We start from the raw sequence: 19084 nt of genomic DNA, 5'->3' as shown, positions 1-19084 counted from the left end.
GGTTTTTGGTCTTTTCATAGAATCATGAAATGGCCTGGTTTGGAAGAGACCTTCAAGATCATCCAGTTTCACCTCCCCTGTCATAGGCAGGTATGGATGCTAAATGCAAAAAGTAAGCAGGGAACAGAGCCTGTGTAAAACTAAGTCACACAGGCTTCTCATTCTGGCCTGAGAAAGCATGAGAAAAAATCCTAACAGTCCTTGGTAAAGAACAAAAATCTTTGCAGGTGGAGTTTAGGAAAACAGTCAAGGGGTGGTGTTCCACCTAACCAATCATAGTGATGTATTGCTCTAATGACCAGTGAGAATTTTACCTCTCGGATTTCCTCAAGCATGTGTATAAAAGAAGATTAAGAATAATAAACTTTGCTGTCTTGGACAATGCAGCTGAGGGAGTCAGTGTTGTACTGCTTCACCATTCCTAATACAGTGCAACAGGCAGGGACACCTTTCACTAGACCAGGATGTTCAAATCCCCATCCAGCCTGGCCTTGAACACTTCAGTGGGGGTATCCACAGCTTCTCTTTGAAACCTGTTCCAATGTCTCACCACCCTCACAGTGAAGAATATCTTTTTAGTATCTAATCAAACCCTACCATCTTTCAATCTGTAGTCTGTGGGAAAAGTGAAAAAATATTTGAGTTTTGGTCAACTGGTATTAGAGGGTTTTGCCAGTTATTGGTAAAAGAGAGTCTAGAAGCCCCTTGAAGCATGTGGCATTGCAACAAGCACTGACAGACTACAGACCTATGGTATCAGGGAAACATTGCTTATATGTATTTTTTGTGTTTGTTAACAAAATGAGCTGACCCTTGTACCAACAACCTGGAATGTTCTATCTCCCTTAGTGTAAAGGACATCTAACTCTTCAGAGTGCTGCCTGGATACTGTTTGAATATCAGCCAGTGTCACAAAGGTAAAGGGAATCTTGGCAGTACTGTTTAGTTAACCCCAAGGTTTTCATTTTTGAGATCAGATGCTGCCTGCATTTCCCCCCAGTGAATTTCCAGATGGTCATGCAAGGTGGATTGAATTGCAGCATGATCACATATGGCAGTACAGACCAAGGAGGTTTTACAGATTTGAGGCAGCTAGGAACTATTAATTTCATGTCAGTTATGAAATAGTAGCTATTAGCCAGTACTATAGTACAGCCACTTAGTAGCTAATATTTGTTGATGGAATAGTCCAAGAGGTTAGGAAAAAGAAGTGTGTAACATACTCCAAGTGGTGCATATTTTGTCATTTGACAGCTTTCTGCCAAGGCTCTCCTATGAGGTTAATAAAGTCAGATGGTTGATTTTGAGTTGGTAAAAACTGATCAGTGGCATCTCCTGACTCCCTAGAATGAGAAGCAATGTTAAACACAACCCTCTGAGAACAGAAAGCCCAAGAGTTACAATGCTTCAAATCTAACCTTTTGTAAATTAGGGAGTAGGGAGCTAAGGATATTCTAAGGTTTTGAAAATTATTTTGACCTTTTCAAGGCTGCAGAGAAAGGCAGAAGCCCACATTGTTTGGCAGAGTCAGCTGGATTTTTAGAAGTAAATAAAGCTACCCTCATTTGTGCAACTTAGGTAGCCTGAGTCCATGAGTCTTTTGAGCAGTTAGTGTAGTGTTACCAACAAAAATATATTTAGCCTAAGCAGCGAAGTGGCAACTGGATGTAAATAGAGCAACAGTAAGAGGTAGTAGCAGTTTGGGGTAAATCAGGGATAAGAAGTTGGGTAAGAATATTAGTTCCTAAATGGGTACAAGAGATGTAAGCTGCAAACATTATGTCACAGAATCCATTAGGTTAAAAAAGACTTCTGAGATCATTGAGTCCAAACATACCTTGTCAACTAGGCCATGGCACTGTGTCAGTGCTTGACAACCCTTTCTGTGAAGAACTTCCTCCTGATGTCCAACTTGAACCTTGAGGGGCAACTTGAGCCAGCTGTCCAGGTTTCCTGGAAGAGACTGACTCCCACCTAGTTATACCTCCTTTCAAGTAGCTGTAGAGAGTGATAAGGTCACTTTCTCAGAAGAACAGAGATAATGAGAGTGACTTGAGATGCGGTTTGGGTGCAGGTATCCAAAAAGCTGCAAAGAGAAAGGGAAATAAGGAATTCAGGTTTCAACTAGTCATGGAGAAAGCTAACCACAGATTGTAAAATTAACCTTTATGTAAAACTGTTTCCTTATCTCCTGCAATACTTTTCTTTATTGTTATAGGATATTAAAGTATTTGAGTGATGCTTTTGTTTGTAATAAATGGGTATTTTCAGAACTACAAGCAAATTACCAAGTTGATTCCGGTTCACCTATGTGTTTGGGTTTACATGTCATACCATGGATACAACACTAAATTGTAGCAGGAGTAAAACTATAGTAAAGGAAGTAGTTTGAATGGTAGACTGAAACATTGAAAAATAGTAATTAAAACTGAAACTTGTTCTGGAAGTAGATTTGGAAAGTATTTAGACTGTACTTCGCTCTACTCCTAAGTGGTGGGCCAGTAAAAATGAAGGCAAACAGAACGCTGCCTTATTTTTGACAATTTTTGACAAGGAGCAGTAACAGATGTAACAGTTTTCAGCTAACTTAGAGAAGGCTTATTATGAAACTACAAAAATTTGAGGAGTACTGGATTCTAAAGAAAATGAATGAGTCATAGCTAGGATTGCCAGATCTGTCTGGCCCCAAGTGCAGACTGAATAGCACGTTGTCTGCAGAGTGCTCTGGATGAAGGACCTGCAGAGTATCACTGCAGACCAAGGAGTTGCAGGACTAACTGGACTCTGAATAAACAGCAACTATGGTGTGCTTCCCAGAACCTGCCATGCAGGCAGGGCTGGAGGTCCAGGGAGCCTGTTGCACTCTGGCTCTGATGTTCTTCTGAACTGAATCAGTGGTTCCAACTGCTTTGTACAGGTACTTAAATAGCCTGATGCTTTGCTGGCAACCTGAAGCCTTCACTGCCCTGGCCAAATGGCACGAGGCAATCTAGTTCATGAAAGCAAAGATTTTCAGTAGAAACTCAAATGGAGTTGGCTAGAGCTGGTTTCAATTGCACAGAGCTAGAGGAAATGCAAAAATAAACCTCTACACCATGGAGCAGAGCTGTTTTTCTGAGATATGTAATTCTTAAGGATAGTCTCCAAGAAAATCTATGCCTAAAAGATGACAGAATCATTAAGGTTGGAAAAGACCTTTAAGACCATCAAGTCAAACCTTTGATGGATCATTACCACATCATCTAGGCCATGGCACTAAGTGACACATCAATCATTTATTGAACACCTCTGGAGATGGTGACTCCACCATCTCCTTGAGTAGTCCATTCCAATGCTTAACAGCCCTTTCCATGATGAAATTCTTCCTGAATTTCATGATCTCCTATGCTCTGGTACTGATTTCCAGATAGTTTGGGTTTACTTTTCTGTATTTGATTAACCATTATATATGAACCTATGAAATAGAGGTTGTACTTGGTACTTTTTCTTCTTCTAGCACCAAGGCAATTTTGTGAGAGATTGTACTTCAGATAAACAATTCGGCTGTCACAAATGGTCATATTTAATTCAGTTAACAACACTTAATTTCTAAACATCAGCTGAGTTCTGATGAGTGGTTTTTCTTCATTTACTTGATTTGTTCTACAATCTCTCCTGCTGGCATTTCAATTTAGACATAGCCTCCCAAACTAGATTAGTTTGTTTATACTTTTTCCTTTTTTTTTTTTTTTTTTTTATTCCACTATGGTAATCTCTTGAAGTTTCTCTACCAAATGCAGATGAAGAAGAAAAACTTCACCTTCTACAGTGATTTTATCTTTTCTAAGCACTGTTTTTATACCTTGTTCATCTGTTGGCTTTGCAGACTGTTTGGCAATTTTCCTGCTCTTGGTGTGTCTGAAAAAGAATTTATTATTAGCTTTATGCTTCTTATGATTTGTTTCTCAAACCTTCTTGGCCTGACTTTCTGTTTTTCACATTTAACCTGTCAGAATTTTTGTTCTTTTCTATTTTCTTTATCTGGCACAACTTAAACTTCTTGAATTTTGTTATGGAACTGTGGACAAAATGGGGACTGATTGATTTATCAGGCTCTGGTTATGGACTCTGCTCACAGTACAAGTGCCTCTGCTGGAAGATGGATCCAGTTCCACTCACCTTTCACATGGCTGCCTGAGGTTCTGGTACCACACAATTCCTGAATGGATGGGAGTTCTGGGCATGGCCAGGCTGCTTCTGAACAGGGAACTCCTGGTACTGCTCAGCTGTGGCATCCAGTGCAACTCAAGGCAAAGGCCAGGAGATTAAAAAAACCCAAAACACTCTGTGTTTAGGATCTGCATCCTGTTGCAAGATTTTGTAAGTTCTGCAGCACATACAACACAACGAGGAAATGGGAGTACATCCCTGCTCAGTGGAATTTCTACATTCAGCAAGCTAAATTGGTGCCTTACAGCAACACTTGTTGCTGCAGAGCAGTGACTAATGAGTCTGAAAACAGACAACACACATGATGTTTACATGATGTCATCCAGTTTCATAGGCAGTTCTTATGAACAGCATGGTTAGGTTGCAAATGTAAACAGGTAGTATGTGAAATGGTGTAATCCCTGCTGTGGGAATAAGTAAATTAAGTGTAGTAATTCTTAAATGAAAGAAAAGTTGATAAATGTCTTCTGGGATTAAGAAAGCAGTTGAGAAAGTGCAAAACTAAAAGTCAGATTTATTTCTCTCCTTATAGGGAAACTTTCTGCCACTCCTATATTTGACTAATGTATAACCCCAAAAATCTTAAGATAAGGAAAAGACCCAAAAATGTGCCAAGCATCTTATTGGAAAAAGAAGCCAGAAGTCTTTGCTTATATTGTATTTATTCACCTATGAGAGTGAAGCATGTTTAAAAAGGGAATGTTTTCCACCACTTGGAAGAAGAGGCTCTGGAAGAGAGGGTTGATGTCAAATATTTTCTACTCTGGGTTCATCACCAGGGTTCTGGCAGGTGCCCTTACAAAAATAGTGCACATACTTGTGAACATTCAAACAACCCTGTTGAGAGATGGCATTTCCACAGACTTGTTTGGGTTTATTCAGAACCTGAAGTGTTTTAATGGAAAACACAGAATATGCTCAATGCTACAGTGGCTGATCTTTTGCTCTGGATAAAAACAAAGTGAGTTGCCAAAGCAGAATAAAAAGGAGAAAGGATGCACTAAGTCTGGGAAAAGAAAAAACAAAAAACAAAATCAAAATAAAACCAACCCCAAACAAAAAACCCACCTAAAATATAAGTTCTGTGTGGTAGAATTAAAGTACTTGGGAGCCAAGGAAGCATAGGTGAAGCTGATGTTTTACTGGCACTGATGCCCAGCAGCCAGGGAAAGCTGCCAGGTTAACCAGCAAAAGTAAACCACTGTCTCCAGTCAGCTGCTCTAAGGTGCCACCCAATCCTGCTGTGCCAGATGTGCCCAGTGTGGTGCTTGTGTTAGTAAAAGGCTTGGGAAACTGCAAAAGACACAGCAGTTTTGAGGCATTTTTGCATAAAATAAATCAGTCCTGAATATTTCTAAGGAAGGTTTTAGTACATATTTCTAACTGTCTGGTCGTAATTGGAGCCCAATGGTTTATGTATCCCAGGCACTCGTGAAGACTGAATGTTGGCTTGTTCCAACAGTGAAACAGACTTTAGTCTTGGTCCAAAAGTATTAAGAGTTTAAGGTCTTTATTTATGGAAGGTCATTAGCTGAAATGGGCCATAAAGAATTTATGCTTGCTATTAAAAGGGGCTGGTAAACATTTTGTCACAAGATTAAAGAGCATTGTTTTCAACCACATTGTCTAGACCATTTGACAAAAATGCAGTGAAGGCTACAGCCCAGTTTATGTACATGTCAATCTTAAAAAATAAACAAAAACAAATGAAAGTATCTGTCTAGTTTCAGGCAAAATGTGAACTGCAGTTATGAGAGCTATGCTGAGATTCAACAGAAAAAGAAGTAAAGTATGAACAGTGGGCTGGGGCACCTTGTTCTTGGATACTCAGAGCAACCAAGGGGGAGATGGGAGTTCTCAAGTGTATCTTCTGTCTTTAGGTACATGATGATGTTCCATGCACTTTTTACAGGGAAGTATTTTAAAAGTACCAATGTCTATCTAAGGATTGAAAACTCAAGAAGAATGTTACAAACGACCACTAATAATAATTATTACTTTCTGCTGAGAGTTGTCACATTCATGAAAAATGCTGTGAAAGGCTCTGATTTTTTCCTGAGAAAGTTACAGTAAAAATTTAGTTTGTTTACCTTACTTTTACTGGGTTAAAAAACCCCTGAACAATACTGAGGAATTCTTCCAAGAATATTACTCTTTTTTGCCTCAGGCATCTTCTTAGACTGTCCTAGAAAGTATTACAGGTGATCATCAGACATCAAACCTGACCTCACTAAAGGGAATATTCCTGAAATGGTTCTGTCTTACAGTAGATGCAGTTCACTGGGCTCTTTCAAACTGTTTGGGTTTTGGTATGTACCTGCTAGATCCTAATGCTACTTATCTAAAGGAACAGGTGTTCAAAGCAATAAAGTGGAGTCAGATGTCTAGAGTTTAGAGTCAGTCCATGTTTAGAGTTGCTGTGTTTCAGAATGGATCCAATGATGCCTGGGCTTTTCACTGATAATTTCCATCCTAAAAGAAGCTGGCAGTTAGAAACTGGTATCAGAATGTTCACAGACTTGTAAAGAGAGTACAGCTATGGAGTGGTGTGGTTTAACCCCAGATGAAACCAGGACAAAGATGTAGAATTAGAGTAAACCAAGGACTTGAAGTGTTTATTCCATGTGCTTGGGCACTGTGAGACCACCTGGTACAATACAGCAGTGGGCCTCAGCACACTGCTCTTTGGAAGCAATGATATCAGCAGTATGCTCCAGCCAAAGGAACCCGTGCCTCAGACAGACAGCTGACATCCCTGTGCAGGAGAAAGGAAGGGGTGCTCTATTGGCTCTGTTTTGCATGGATATCTCATGCAGGTGGGAACTGTACCACACTGAGGCAGCTGAGCCCCAAGAAATGGCAGCACAACAGGAACTGTTAGATCCTCTCCCTCCTAAAAATTGTACTGTGAGCTGCAGATCAACACACCACAACATCTCAGGGACCTTACTTTCCCAGCACATTTTAATTAGCACTACTGATGTCTTTACAATTACATACTATGTTAATTTTCACTGTTAATTCTAGCTTGTGTTATATTTGGCTACGAAAGGAAAATATATGTAAGGCTGTACTTTTGAGCTTCTGGCCTGAGCCATCTGGAACCAGTTATTGCATCATTCATGTTATGAGATGGCAATTATAATTCAGACAGTGAACAAAACAGACCTCAGCTGATAATATAAGGTAGTCTTTGAAAAATTATAGGGAGCCCTTCCCAAACACCAGGAGTTTGCAACTGAGATTCTTTCCTGGGAGGTGGAAGAAATGAGTTCTACTCTTTCCCAGGTGGAATTAGGGTTTGAGACCATGTGTCCTGTGTGCTTGCTGCTGTTCATGTGGCAGTAGGGTGAGATGTGTGTATGTCAAGTCACTGCCTGTCGTAAAGCATCAACAACAGTGTCAAAAGCTTGCTTACTTGTCAGTCTCCAAGAACACTTAGATCAATCTCCACAGTCAGGCAAAAGCTCAATTTTTGTATCTCATGGAGTTTAGATGCTATCAAAACACAGTTGTTTCTGCAAGTGCCCAGCTGGTAAAAACATTTGGTTCCGTAAGATTTGGTAGGAGCAAAATGAATGTTTTTAGCATCTAAAGCTTGGACATGTAGGTCCTAAAGTGTTGGTTATAAGAAAATTCATTTAATGAATTTAGGTCTGTGTGGCTGGCTAAAAGACGTCTATGACTTGGCATGTAGAAGGACTTGGGGCTCACAGACCTACCACCACACAGACTTGTATGGTTTGACTCCTCTCACAGCTTGAAAATTTGCTTGAAAATGTTCAGAGTGGGGGAATTTTTAAAAATGACAAGAAATCTAAGAAGGGCGTTTGACAGATGTGGTTCTGGAGAAATGTAAGAACAAAATCAGAGTTAAAAAAGGAGATTAAATATTGTGAAACTTAGAGGGTGAGGACTTGTTTCTGCGAGGAAGATTTTCTATTCAGGGGTGCTGAGTGTAATTAACTACTCTTAAGTTCTGTGACCTATTTATAGCTTTTGTCTTGGCATTTAGAATTAGTCAGATTATGTTCTCCTCTGCTGAGGGCTCCTGTTCATCCAATGCTGAGCTTTATCTGCAGGAGCATGGCTCAATTCATATGTGCAGCTATCTCATCCAAAGAGAGTAAAATTATACAACACAGTTTATGTCCCCCTTTTTATATTTATACCCTTATACACAATTTTCACAATCCAGGTCTTAATTTGAGACACAGTTTCAACCCTGGCTATGAACAAAGCAAACTTTGAGAACATAGTTATTTATCAGAGCCCCATTTTATACTGGGGACAGTTCTGCACCCCCTCATGAAGACAAAGGCAATGTCTAATCTAAATAAAGTAATGGATTTTATAAAACAGATGGATATTTGAGACCATTGAAGTGAAAGCACCGCTACACATGAAGTTTAGCCACCATCTTAAGCATAAATGCTGGAGGTGTCAGCACAGGATGTTGAAAGATGCATTGAATTGTCCATTTTTATAGGGTGAACAGAAGGGGGTTTATGCACCACAAAATCCTTCCTTTATGCAACCCTTCATACCAAACAGAGTTGTGAAAAGGCTGTGGCCACATCTCATTGTTTTATGACTGATGGTAGTTACAGAAAGGTACTGCAGCAATTCCACTTACATCAAGTCCTTTTATTTTGGAAAAAAAACAGTCACCATGCTGTAAACTAGCCCAGGTTGTGGTTTGGTACACTTTTTGCACTCTGGTTTTTATCCACTCCAGCTGTCAGATGGAGACAGGAAAAATCAAAACATTTGTACAGTACTTCTTCTTAAGGGAGCCCCTTAGGTGGTTGAGATCTGGATTCACCTCCTGTCTCCAGGGCTGGAGCATCTCTGCCAGTTGGCTGATGGATCAGAACTCTGAGGCTATTATTTGGGAGCAGACTGGTGCTGCACTCATACAGTGATTCTGGCATGCATGCAATGATTTTACCATGTGATTGTAGAAAAATTCAGTGGATTAGCAAGTGAAGTATGATCAGATGAAGCAAGTTTGTCTTCCACACAGCTGGATGCACAGAGCATTTGCTTTCCTATAAAGGTGTTTCTCATTCTTTCGATAGTTTTTCACACTTCTGACATCCAGTAAGCACTGCTACTCTTAGATCTGTTAGCCCTCCAACTTATTGAGTGTATTGAGAAACTCTGGTGGTATGGAGCAGTGAGAATATTCACTCTTAAACATTTGCCACAATAAAAATTTTCCTGGTCTTCGCTTTCTATCCTCTCCTGCCTGTTTTCTGACCCATGACAAAACTCATTCACAACATGCCCAGCAGCTTCTTCAGAAGTCCCTCATGCAACTTTTTGTTAGGCTTTTGGAAACTTCATTCAAAGTAAGTAAATTGGTTCTTGCTTATTATTTTCAAATATATAAGCACTGTTTGAATGATTCCAGGTGAGTGTTTAATTTTCCATGCAATGCAAGGGATACAAGCATGTCACTGAGAGACAAACAGTCAGAAATGGCCAGAAGCCTCTGGTGCTGTTATTTTTGAAAGGAAATTTGGACAATTGCAGCCAGTTAATAAGGTAGAGAGCTCTTAAGCTTCCCATTGGCTCCAATGCAACTTGTGGGGGCTCAGCACCCCTAAAGCATCTCAGTCTTGGTATCTCAAGCTGGATGTTGGTGCTTAGAGGCTGATTTTATTATTATCTATTATATCAACTGTACTTCTTGTTTCTCAGTCTGTTACACAGAGATGTATGATAATAATTTCAGGTTCCTTAGAAATAAAGGGTTTTCTTATATGGGGACACTCAACAGAAATTCAAAGTAGTTGTTTAATGTCTGTGCTTGTGTTTAAATTCAGTGTTCATCTTTGGATCTACTCTAATCTCTGCCGCATCTGATTGCTTACCTTTCACATCCCATAAATGTTCTGCTTGACCTACTAAGGCTCTGCCCATGGCAAATTTGCAAAACACCTGAAAAAGTACTTTATTTCCTTCCTCTTCAGTCATAACTGGAGATCTGCAAGTTATGCTTGTCCTGGAGAAATATTTCATATCATAAACTATTCCCTTAAGCATGGAGGTCAGTTTAAAAAAGGGCCAGTGTTTGCAGACAAGCCATTTGTTTTACTTTGAATGTTTAATTTGTTTATTCCTGTTTTCAAATAATCCCCAAGCAATATAGTTCCTGTAGCTGTGATCGTCATGAATTTGAGTTATTCACCTCCCAGAGGGTCAGACCTTTCATCAGTATGCCATTGGCACAGAGCAGCAAGTGTTGCATATTCATTGTCCAGGACACCAGCTAGAGGGCCTCCAAAAAAGACTGACTTTTTTTTGTTCTCAGAACAAGGAAAACAATCCCTTCCCTTCTCCAGTCCCTTGATAAGGGTTTCTGTCCAATAACGGTGCTCTCTGCTCTGAGGCACATTTAACTGTGAAGTTTGCAGCGGGAGAGGCTTTCCTTCAAGCTGTTAGTGTTTTATCCTGGCAGGCTCCTCGAGGTTGTTGTGAGGAGTCTAGCCAGTTGGTGAGCTTTGTAATCTAAACCAGCTGTCCCAGGCTGAGGCCCCCATTTGCATTGTTTAACATACTTAGAAAATGAAGTGTTCATTTTTAACATTCCTCCTCCAATTGGTTTAATGCTGAATTACAGAAGAGAACTAAGCAAAACCAGGTGCTTTCTCTGTATTCTCTCCAGTGTCTGAGGAGGTACAGACGGCTCCCGATCTTCTCCATTACTTGCCATTTCATTCTTTGGACTATAAATGACAGAGGAACTGAAGTGCTAGCAGAGGGTAATGCTTGGAAAACTTTCTAGTTATTCATCAGCACAGACTCTGGTTTTTTTCCACCTTTCCCCAACGGTTTTGGACATGCAAGGATTAAGAAGGTAAGTGGTATGCATGAAACTTCTTTACTTACTGACGGGAAACCTACTTGTGGAAAATAGCTGTGGCAGGGATATGTTATGCCAATCCACTTGCAAAAGCCATTTGCAAAGAGACGGGATCTCAATGGTCAGAGGTGGGGAAAGACGATCTGGCTGTTATTAAAGCTGTGCTGTCTCTGACGAGTTCCTTCTTGATCTGTGCTTATACTCTGCGCATCTGCGGGAGTGCTGAACTGCAGCAGCAACGATCCCACTGGCTACAGTGATTGATTGAAGTAATTAGTTACTATTGCAGAAGTTAATCACTAGTTTAAAGTATTTTGCCTGCTGGGCAAGCTACTGTGACCAGCTGCATACAGTGTTGATAGGTTGTGCTGCTTGTTTGTTAATAATTCTTGAGGGGATTTTAGATCTAAAGTAACGAGCAAATTGAGATCATGGGTGCAGACAGAGCACGTATGGGGCAGTAAGTTCACCCACACCACCACCACCACCAAAAGGACAGAATATATCATTTCATGGCAAAGGAAACTAAAGGCTGTCTAAAAATGTTTGAGTTTTGTCTGACTGTTTTATGAGGGAGTTTGTTATCGTGCACTGTCCTGCAGCAATGTGCAGCATAGCCCAGTTGCTGCATCTGTCAGTCTTCTGCTATAACCTGTTGTATTCCTTCCCAGCGCTGTTTTTTGCTATATGCAAAATGAGTATACAGTCTTTATAGAAGTGCACACATTAAAATATCTTCAAAAATATTTGGGGAATCAATAAATTATGTGCAAATCTAAATGGATAATATTGTGGTGTGACTGCTTTACACTGGACTATTAAAAAAAGCTCTGTGCAGAATTTGCATTTCCTTGTCACTCGAAAGTTGCCAACTAGTACAGTTTGTCTCCACAGCACTATGAGCAACCATTTTTGGGTGTATGTTTACTTTTCAGAGCTTGTCCCTGTCTCCTCATTTAAAACAATTTTTTTGTAATGTGTTGGTCATTTTGTGTGATTTTGTCTGATCCATTGGTAGATCTTGCTCAGCAGCTCAGTCTGCACTCTGGAAATCAGGGACAGCTCTAAGAGAGAAAGTTGGCAGCTCACATGGGTAGCAGAACTAAGGCTACCTAAAATATCCCCTGCTTCCTCTATTGGTTTTGTGGGAATGTATTGTATCCAATTGCCATTTAGAACTACAATCCAAGATAAGCAAGGTGTGGGTTTAATGGTACTGGGAAGTTTTCTATAAATCAGTAAAACACTGAAATCCACAAGACCTAGAAAAAAAGTAGTTTCTGACTGAGCTTTTTCATGCTCTTCTATCTGTTAGTAAATATTTGGAGGTGGGAGGTTACATAGTTTCTATGCTCTGGGTAAGGAGCTCCAAAACTAGGCGTAGGGCTCTTTTAGGGAGGGATCCTCTTCTTTCAGTTGCAGTGGAGAGTGAGTAGGGACCACAAGATGTGAAGGTGATATACCTGGGGAAGGCTCTACTGAAGATAGCAGCCTCTAGTAGCTGGTGACCTGGCACAGTGTGTCTCCTTCAAGACTGAGTAAAGGGACAGAATCTGGCCCCAAGAAAATGGACTGATGTCAGATAGAGCCTCCTGGGGATGAAATGCGGTTTAGTGGTTGGAGCAACTGGCTTGGATTCAGGACCTCCTGCGTGACATGTCTGCAGCCCTGCCAGTGCTTTGCATTGTGAACTTAGGCAGGGCCTTGCTCTGGTTTACCCATCTGTAAAACCTGCAGTGTGCAAGAAAAGCTTTCATTCTTGCAAAAGAAAGGTGTCTGAGAGGGGAAAAAACACTTTATTGAATATTGCACACTCGTTCATTTTACAGCTGCTGCATGGGGTGTCATAAAAATTAGATTAGACCATAGACATGTACAGTCTGGTTTCAATCCCAGTTGCATAAAACTATCATACCATCAGAGTCACTGGCTCTGAGACCTGAATCTGGCCCACATTTATATTATTCCTTCTCCAGAGGCCAAATTCATGTTAACAAAACTGTGGAATACACTGAAGTGTCACTAGAAATTGATTTGTCCATGTGTATTTAATTCTATGTAAAAAATCTGGATATCAGAAGGTTTTCAGCCTATTTTCTATGCACATTACAGGATACTGACTGCTTTCACACTGGCTGTCTGCCTTTCAAGCCCTGGAAAAGCACAGGTGAGAGGTGCATGCAGAGATGTATATACTGGTTTATTCTGAAGCACTATATGGCATGAAACTTAACTGGCTAGCAAGTGGATAGGAAGCTCTGTGGTCTGGGGTTTACATGAAAAGGAAGTTGAATGGTCTAAGGGTTTAGAGGGGAGAACTTGCAGCCAGCAGGATTCTGGAGTTGAACATGGATTGAGCTTATTGACTCATCCTTGCCAGCTCAGCAAAATATCCCTGTAAAAACCTGGACCTCACTGAAAATGTGATTCTGCCTCTAAATTGAACACTTCTGGAACAGGAAATAAGAAAACCTATCCCATGAGACCAGAGACCACTCAGTTCTATTGTGAGAAACATCTGTATTTGGAAAATTCATTCATATAAATACACATTTTCTGTGTATAGCAGGATCATGTCTTAAGATTTTTTAATTTTGGACTGTGATCCTGAATGACTGTATCCCAGTTTTCATTCTCATTTATGCCCAAACCCATTTCTGTTCAAGAGGGTGGATAGAGCTAAAGCAGTCCAGTTCTTGAAATAGCAGAATCATTAGTTCTTTGTGTGCTTGGGCTCCAAGTAGCTTTAAATCAGGAAAAACTATTCCTAAAGGCATGTTGTTTGGATTTCTAGTTGATAGTCCAGATATATTCAGTGTCCAGAGCTGTATTTCTGAATACTTTTGCCAAAAGTCTCTGAAATGTAGTTTGTTTTTTTTTCTTCTATTACATTGAAAATTTCCTGCACAGGGCATGCTTACTGATACTTTCGTGAATATTGGATCTGTATGGGAAATGGTTTTCATGCCCCTGCAGAATTTTTTGAGATGTCTTTAAGGCTTTGTTTTTATAATTTAAAAAATATTGTTTATGTTATAATTTTTATAAAAACATCTTGTAACATAAATTGATTTTTGAAGTTGCTTTGAGAAAGAAACTTGAAGCTGAAACAACAGCAATGGGTTCTTTCTGAAGATACTGAAACTGGTAATTTTGACAATATTGAAATTTTTCCACAATAAAGTTCTAGAAAGTTGTTGAAACCAGTCCTACAGTAATTTCAGTGTTTCTGAATTATAATTTGTTGACCAAAACAAAATAATTTTGTTTAAAACTATTTCAACTTTTCCAGCTAACCTAGGTGTAGTGTGTGTACAGAAAAAGGAGAACAAAAGGTAGAGTACATACATTTTTAAAACATAAGGGCAATTATACCTTTTCCTATTGGAATATCTTGGCTTTCCACAACATGATACCAAAACATCTTAGAATGCCAAAATAAATGAAGGCAACATTCCTCCATACTTGTCTGACAGTTCCAGCAGAGGTTTTGTGTATTCATATCTGCAAGTGGCAGGTGCAGTCCAAACAGTGCCATGTGTTTCACTTCTTGTCCTGTCCCTAGCTCCTGCAATGACCCACTTCCACTGACTCACCCCTCTAACCTTTTGTCTGCCATCTACAACTTGCTACTTTTCCAAACATCAATTACATACTCTACTCTTCCACTCATTTCTTCTATGAAGTCAAAAAATAAGTGTCCTTATCATTAAGAAACAACAAAAAAGGAAGAATCTTGAATACACTCCATCCCTCTGCCCTCCGGCTGCTTCAGTGGTTTCTGTTTCCTGGATATCTCTCACTGACATTCCTTAGTACAACCTATTTTCTGGAAGATTCTGTGCTTGTGTCAATTGCTTGGCCCTTTGCTAAATAGCTAGAGGCCTAGTCAAAAACTAGGAAGAGGAGGAATCATTTTAACAGGCTTTGAAACCATCATCACCAGGACTTTCACCTATTTAGAAATGCTGAGGTCACTGAGAAGGTGTTGGAGACTCAAGCCTGCAGCCTTGATAATAACCAGCACCACAGAATAGGAAGGAAGGCTTCCAGTAACCTTGAATGCCTGTAACATGTTGTCTAAAGATTTATCCTCTAAAAATTACAAGGTTTGGTGGAAAGGAAGAGCCTTATTTTTATTAAGCTTGTGTTTCAAATGGAGCTCTGTATCAGTCAATGTCTAGTGCATTGTGTGCTGAATGGGCAGTCTGGGGAGCTTTAGAGCCTGTGAGAAATGCAGCAAGTACCTTCCACATGAACCCCCCTGTTCTGGCAAAAACAAGACTCCAAGCTAGAAAACTGTGATTCTGTGCTAACAACTCGTAACACATTGCACACTGGTGACCCCTGGTCAGAGGAACAACCTGACACTGCCACCACCTGAGGTTGCCACTCCCAAACACATGCTGGGGCCTCAGGTTCATGCCTTGCTGACTGTCCTCTAGGAAAGGGACTTTATTTTGATGTACTGTATCGTGCTGAACAATTGTAGTAATCATAATAATCCAGATGAGCATTTGACTCTGCAAACCTCTCATTTCACAGTCACTGAGTGTCCTTTTTTCTCTCATTTTAGCAGCAATGCACTAATGGGTTTGACCTGGACCGTGCCTCTGGGCAATGCTTAGGTAGGACTTTAATTAAATCAATACATTTAAATTTGGGTTCAGAAATCCTGAATTTATTGAGTTAACATTGTGCTGCTCTTACTATGTTTTAGTTGAAAAGTTCTTACTGTGTGACAAATATGTGCATTTGTATACATGTATATATAAAAAATATGTGTATATAAAAATATGTGTGTGTATGTGTCTTTACATAGCACTAATCTTTGACATTTTTGAGATACTAACAGGCTGTCAGGGCTACTCAAACAACAATGATGCATTTTGATAGGAGCTCTGTTTAGCTGCCAAAGGACAAGGGCTGTTCACCCTCCTTCTCTTTCTCCTTCAAACTCAGGATTTATTGTCTTTGTTGCCTGTCTCCACCTGCAGGCTCAGATAAAGTCTTCCATTCTTAGCACTGAAACTCTAAGTAAACTAAGTTGAGGTAGTGTAAGGAAATCTGCACTTTTCCCAGGAGCATCTTTTTGTCAATGGCATTCAGTCTCCAGGGCAGCATCTTCTATATGCAATAAAGTCACTCAAACAGAAAGGGAAAAACCTGTAGCAGATTGTTTTCCCTGTCATCACCTACTGCTTCTGTGTCCCAAGAACCAGGGGAATGCTCTGTTTGACTAAACCAGTTGTATCTTGCTAAATTTAATTCAGCAACAATCTCAATCAAAGCAAGAAAGAGGCCTGAATTCTGTCCCCAGATCTAAGCAACCCTAACATTTTCTGTGGGAGGGAACTCGAGACTTCCAAAGCAGGATCCAAATTTCACAGCTGGGCAGACCAAACCATCAGTTTCTGAAATCCTGATCTGCATGTTGTGGTTTGGACAGACCCTCTAGCAGGAACAGGCAGCAGCATGCTGCAGCCATGTGTAAATCAGTGCTCAAACCAGACTTCTATGGAATAGTAAAGCAGGCCTTGTCCTCTCGCTCTGTTCTCTGATAGTGAAGTAAAATGAGTAGATCACAGGATAAGTTGAATATAACGGATGTTTCCTATTTTAGTACAATCTAACTTCAAAGTGAGGCTCCACAAGAATGGATTAGCCTTTTTGATGGAGAATATAAATTTTTTTGCAATGATTTGTAAAAAACACTTTAACTATTTTTTTGATAGGTCCCATTAAGAAGTAATCACTCTTTAAACTTCTGTGATTTCATTCCAGATATTGATGAATGTCGGACTATTCCTGAGGCCTGCAGAGGAGACATGGTGTGTGTCAACCAGAACGGTGGCTATTTATGTGTCCCCCGAACAAACCCGGTGTATCGATCACCGTATCTGAGTCCTTATTCCAATGTTTATCCACCGCCCCCAGCACCAGGCCCTGTTCCTAACTACCCTACTGTTACAAGACCTCTGATTTGCCGATTCGGTTTCCAGCTGGATGAAAACAATCAGTGTGCTGGTAAGTAGTAGAAACCTTTCTTCTGTATCTTCATTCATATTGAAGCTTGTCTGACATTGCAGAAACAATTGTCCTGCAGTTGTCCTTCAATTATTGCAGCAGTCAAGCCCAGTATTTTGAAGTCAAATTTTTTTTAAGGATATGAGCTATATGTTTCATATTATCCTTATTCAATGTAAACTAAGATATTATTAAATACTATTATTTAAGCAGAAGAGCCACTTTCATGAAAGAAGTAATGTTTTAATGAGTTAACCATCTGATGGCTGGTGATCTCAGTGCATCAAAAGTATGCCTTTTATGCCTATGATTCTGTACATGAGAGAGAAGGTGGCCCTTCATTTGAAGTGTTAGGTGAGGCCTGGGGAAACTTTGTTCATCTCTTGGCTGTATGAGAACTGGTCTTTGAAACCAGAGAAGCAGAAAGCAGAAGGAACAACATTTACTTCAAAACTGCTGCAGAAAACCACAAGAGCTAAAACTTACTTGTTTTTTGGGCTTATTCTGCTCTATTGTCTGAAATTCCTGGTGGGACTTGGTTGCAGATGATGCACTTTCTTTGTTTCCCTACTGAGGAGACCACAAGAGCTTCACAGGAGCTTTGACAGTCTGGAGTTAAATTCAGCTGCCTTGGGACACATTTGCTGTATTTGAATCATTGTCCTTTCTGAGGTGGGAAGACATATTTTCTAACCAACACTCACAGTAACACTGACTGGAAAATTTAAAAAAATAAATAAATAAAAAAATCACAAAACCTGGGGGTTTTTTTAGAAGTTTTTTTAATCCTGGGATAACTGAAAAATTTGCTGTAAAAATTAGCATTTTTATTATCTGATCCTTTGAAAATTTCCTCTAGTTCTTTTCATCTTAGCAAACTGATTAACCTATTATTTTATCTACTGATTTGTAGATTTCCAGCAGTGTTATCATTTTGCTCGCTTTGCTGTAGATGATTCAGGAATTGGGGTAGTTAGAAGAAAAGAAGTGCTGAAATGAAAGTGGAAATTAAACCTCTGAATTGTCTGGTCTGCTCCACACAAACCAGAATAATCAAAACAGGTAGATTTAGGAAACTTTTACAGTGAACTTTCCAGACTCCAAAGGGTACATATGTTCCTATCCATACTGGCAGAAATGGGAGGACTAGTATTTTTTTCAGTCAGGGCTGTTCACTTCTGTCATTTTAACTTTCAAGTATTTGGGATTTAATTGTGAAGAAAGTTTGGTGATGAGAGACATTAATGAGAATGCATGGGAAAGGACAGGCTGCCATTTGAGTAGCACAGCAAGCTGGGAGCAGTTCTTGTAAGTCTACATCAGATTAAAATTTGGGTAGATGATGTGCTAAAGGAAGAAAAACAAAACTAAAAGAAAATAAGACCTGTCAGGGGTCTCTGCTGGGTTATTTTTTATTTAGTGAAATTCTCTGGAGACATTCACTGTGTTGATGCAGTATTTATTGCTGAATCTGTGTGCCCTAGGATGGAAAGTGTTGTCACCAAAGGGGGTGATTCAGTCCAGTCTCACTGTGGTGATGGCAGAAAGGCCTGATCCCATTTCCAGGATTCCTGGAGCAATTAACAGGGTTATGTGCAGTGCCATGCTTGAAGTTCTTGGAGGCAAAACACCAGGGAACCTTAACAGGGTCCTTAGGAGCAACCAGAATTTTACCCAGGTCGTTTAAGAAAGTCTGACCCACAGGAATCATGGCACCCATAAGCCAATTATAAGCATAACTCATGTTATTGGTATTTCAGCTGCTCTGTGCTTACTTCCTTGTCCATATTCAGCAGGTTCTTTAGATACAAAGCACTTCAAGGGCTAATTTTTGGTGGAATGGTTGAAAACAGTGAACTAGAATTTTGCCCAGTAGCTGAAGCACTATGTAGCTCACAGGTTTGTGAAGTTGGTGTTCAGACACCACCCTCTAGCACCTTCTTTCCAAAAAAAATTTGCTACAGGTATTTCCATTAG

At 39.9% G+C, this 19084-nt stretch overlaps 1 protein-coding gene across 4 annotated transcripts in view; it reads left to right on the top strand.

Annotated features, from left to right (window-relative positions):
• The window catches only part of FBLN5 (fibulin 5), a 55798-nt gene that overhangs the window by 773 nt on the left and 35941 nt on the right, over nucleotides 1-19084 (top strand). For 2 of the 4 annotated variants that reach the window (XM_086893062.1, XM_086893063.1), the window contains 5 exons: nucleotides 21-90; nucleotides 10883-11074; nucleotides 13193-13247; nucleotides 15657-15708; nucleotides 16865-17107. In XM_086893062.1, the coding sequence (XP_086749188.1) occupies nucleotides 10983-11074; nucleotides 13193-13247; nucleotides 15657-15708; nucleotides 16865-17107 (442 nt within the window). In that variant the 5' untranslated portion in view covers nucleotides 21-90; nucleotides 10883-10982. Of the gene's footprint in view, nucleotides 1-20; nucleotides 91-10557; nucleotides 10712-10835; nucleotides 11075-13192; nucleotides 13248-15656; nucleotides 15709-16864; nucleotides 17108-19084 lie in introns of those variants that run through there. The other 2 variants (XM_086893064.1, XM_086893060.1) reach the window with 2 other exon arrangements.

The sequence above is a fragment of the Cyanistes caeruleus genome, chromosome 6, assembly GCF_971803275.1.
Source record: "Cyanistes caeruleus chromosome 6, bCyaCae1.hap1.1, whole genome shotgun sequence".
NCBI lineage: Eukaryota > Metazoa > Chordata > Aves > Passeriformes > Paridae > Cyanistes > Cyanistes caeruleus.
This window is presented reverse-complemented; position numbering and strand designations above follow the sequence as displayed.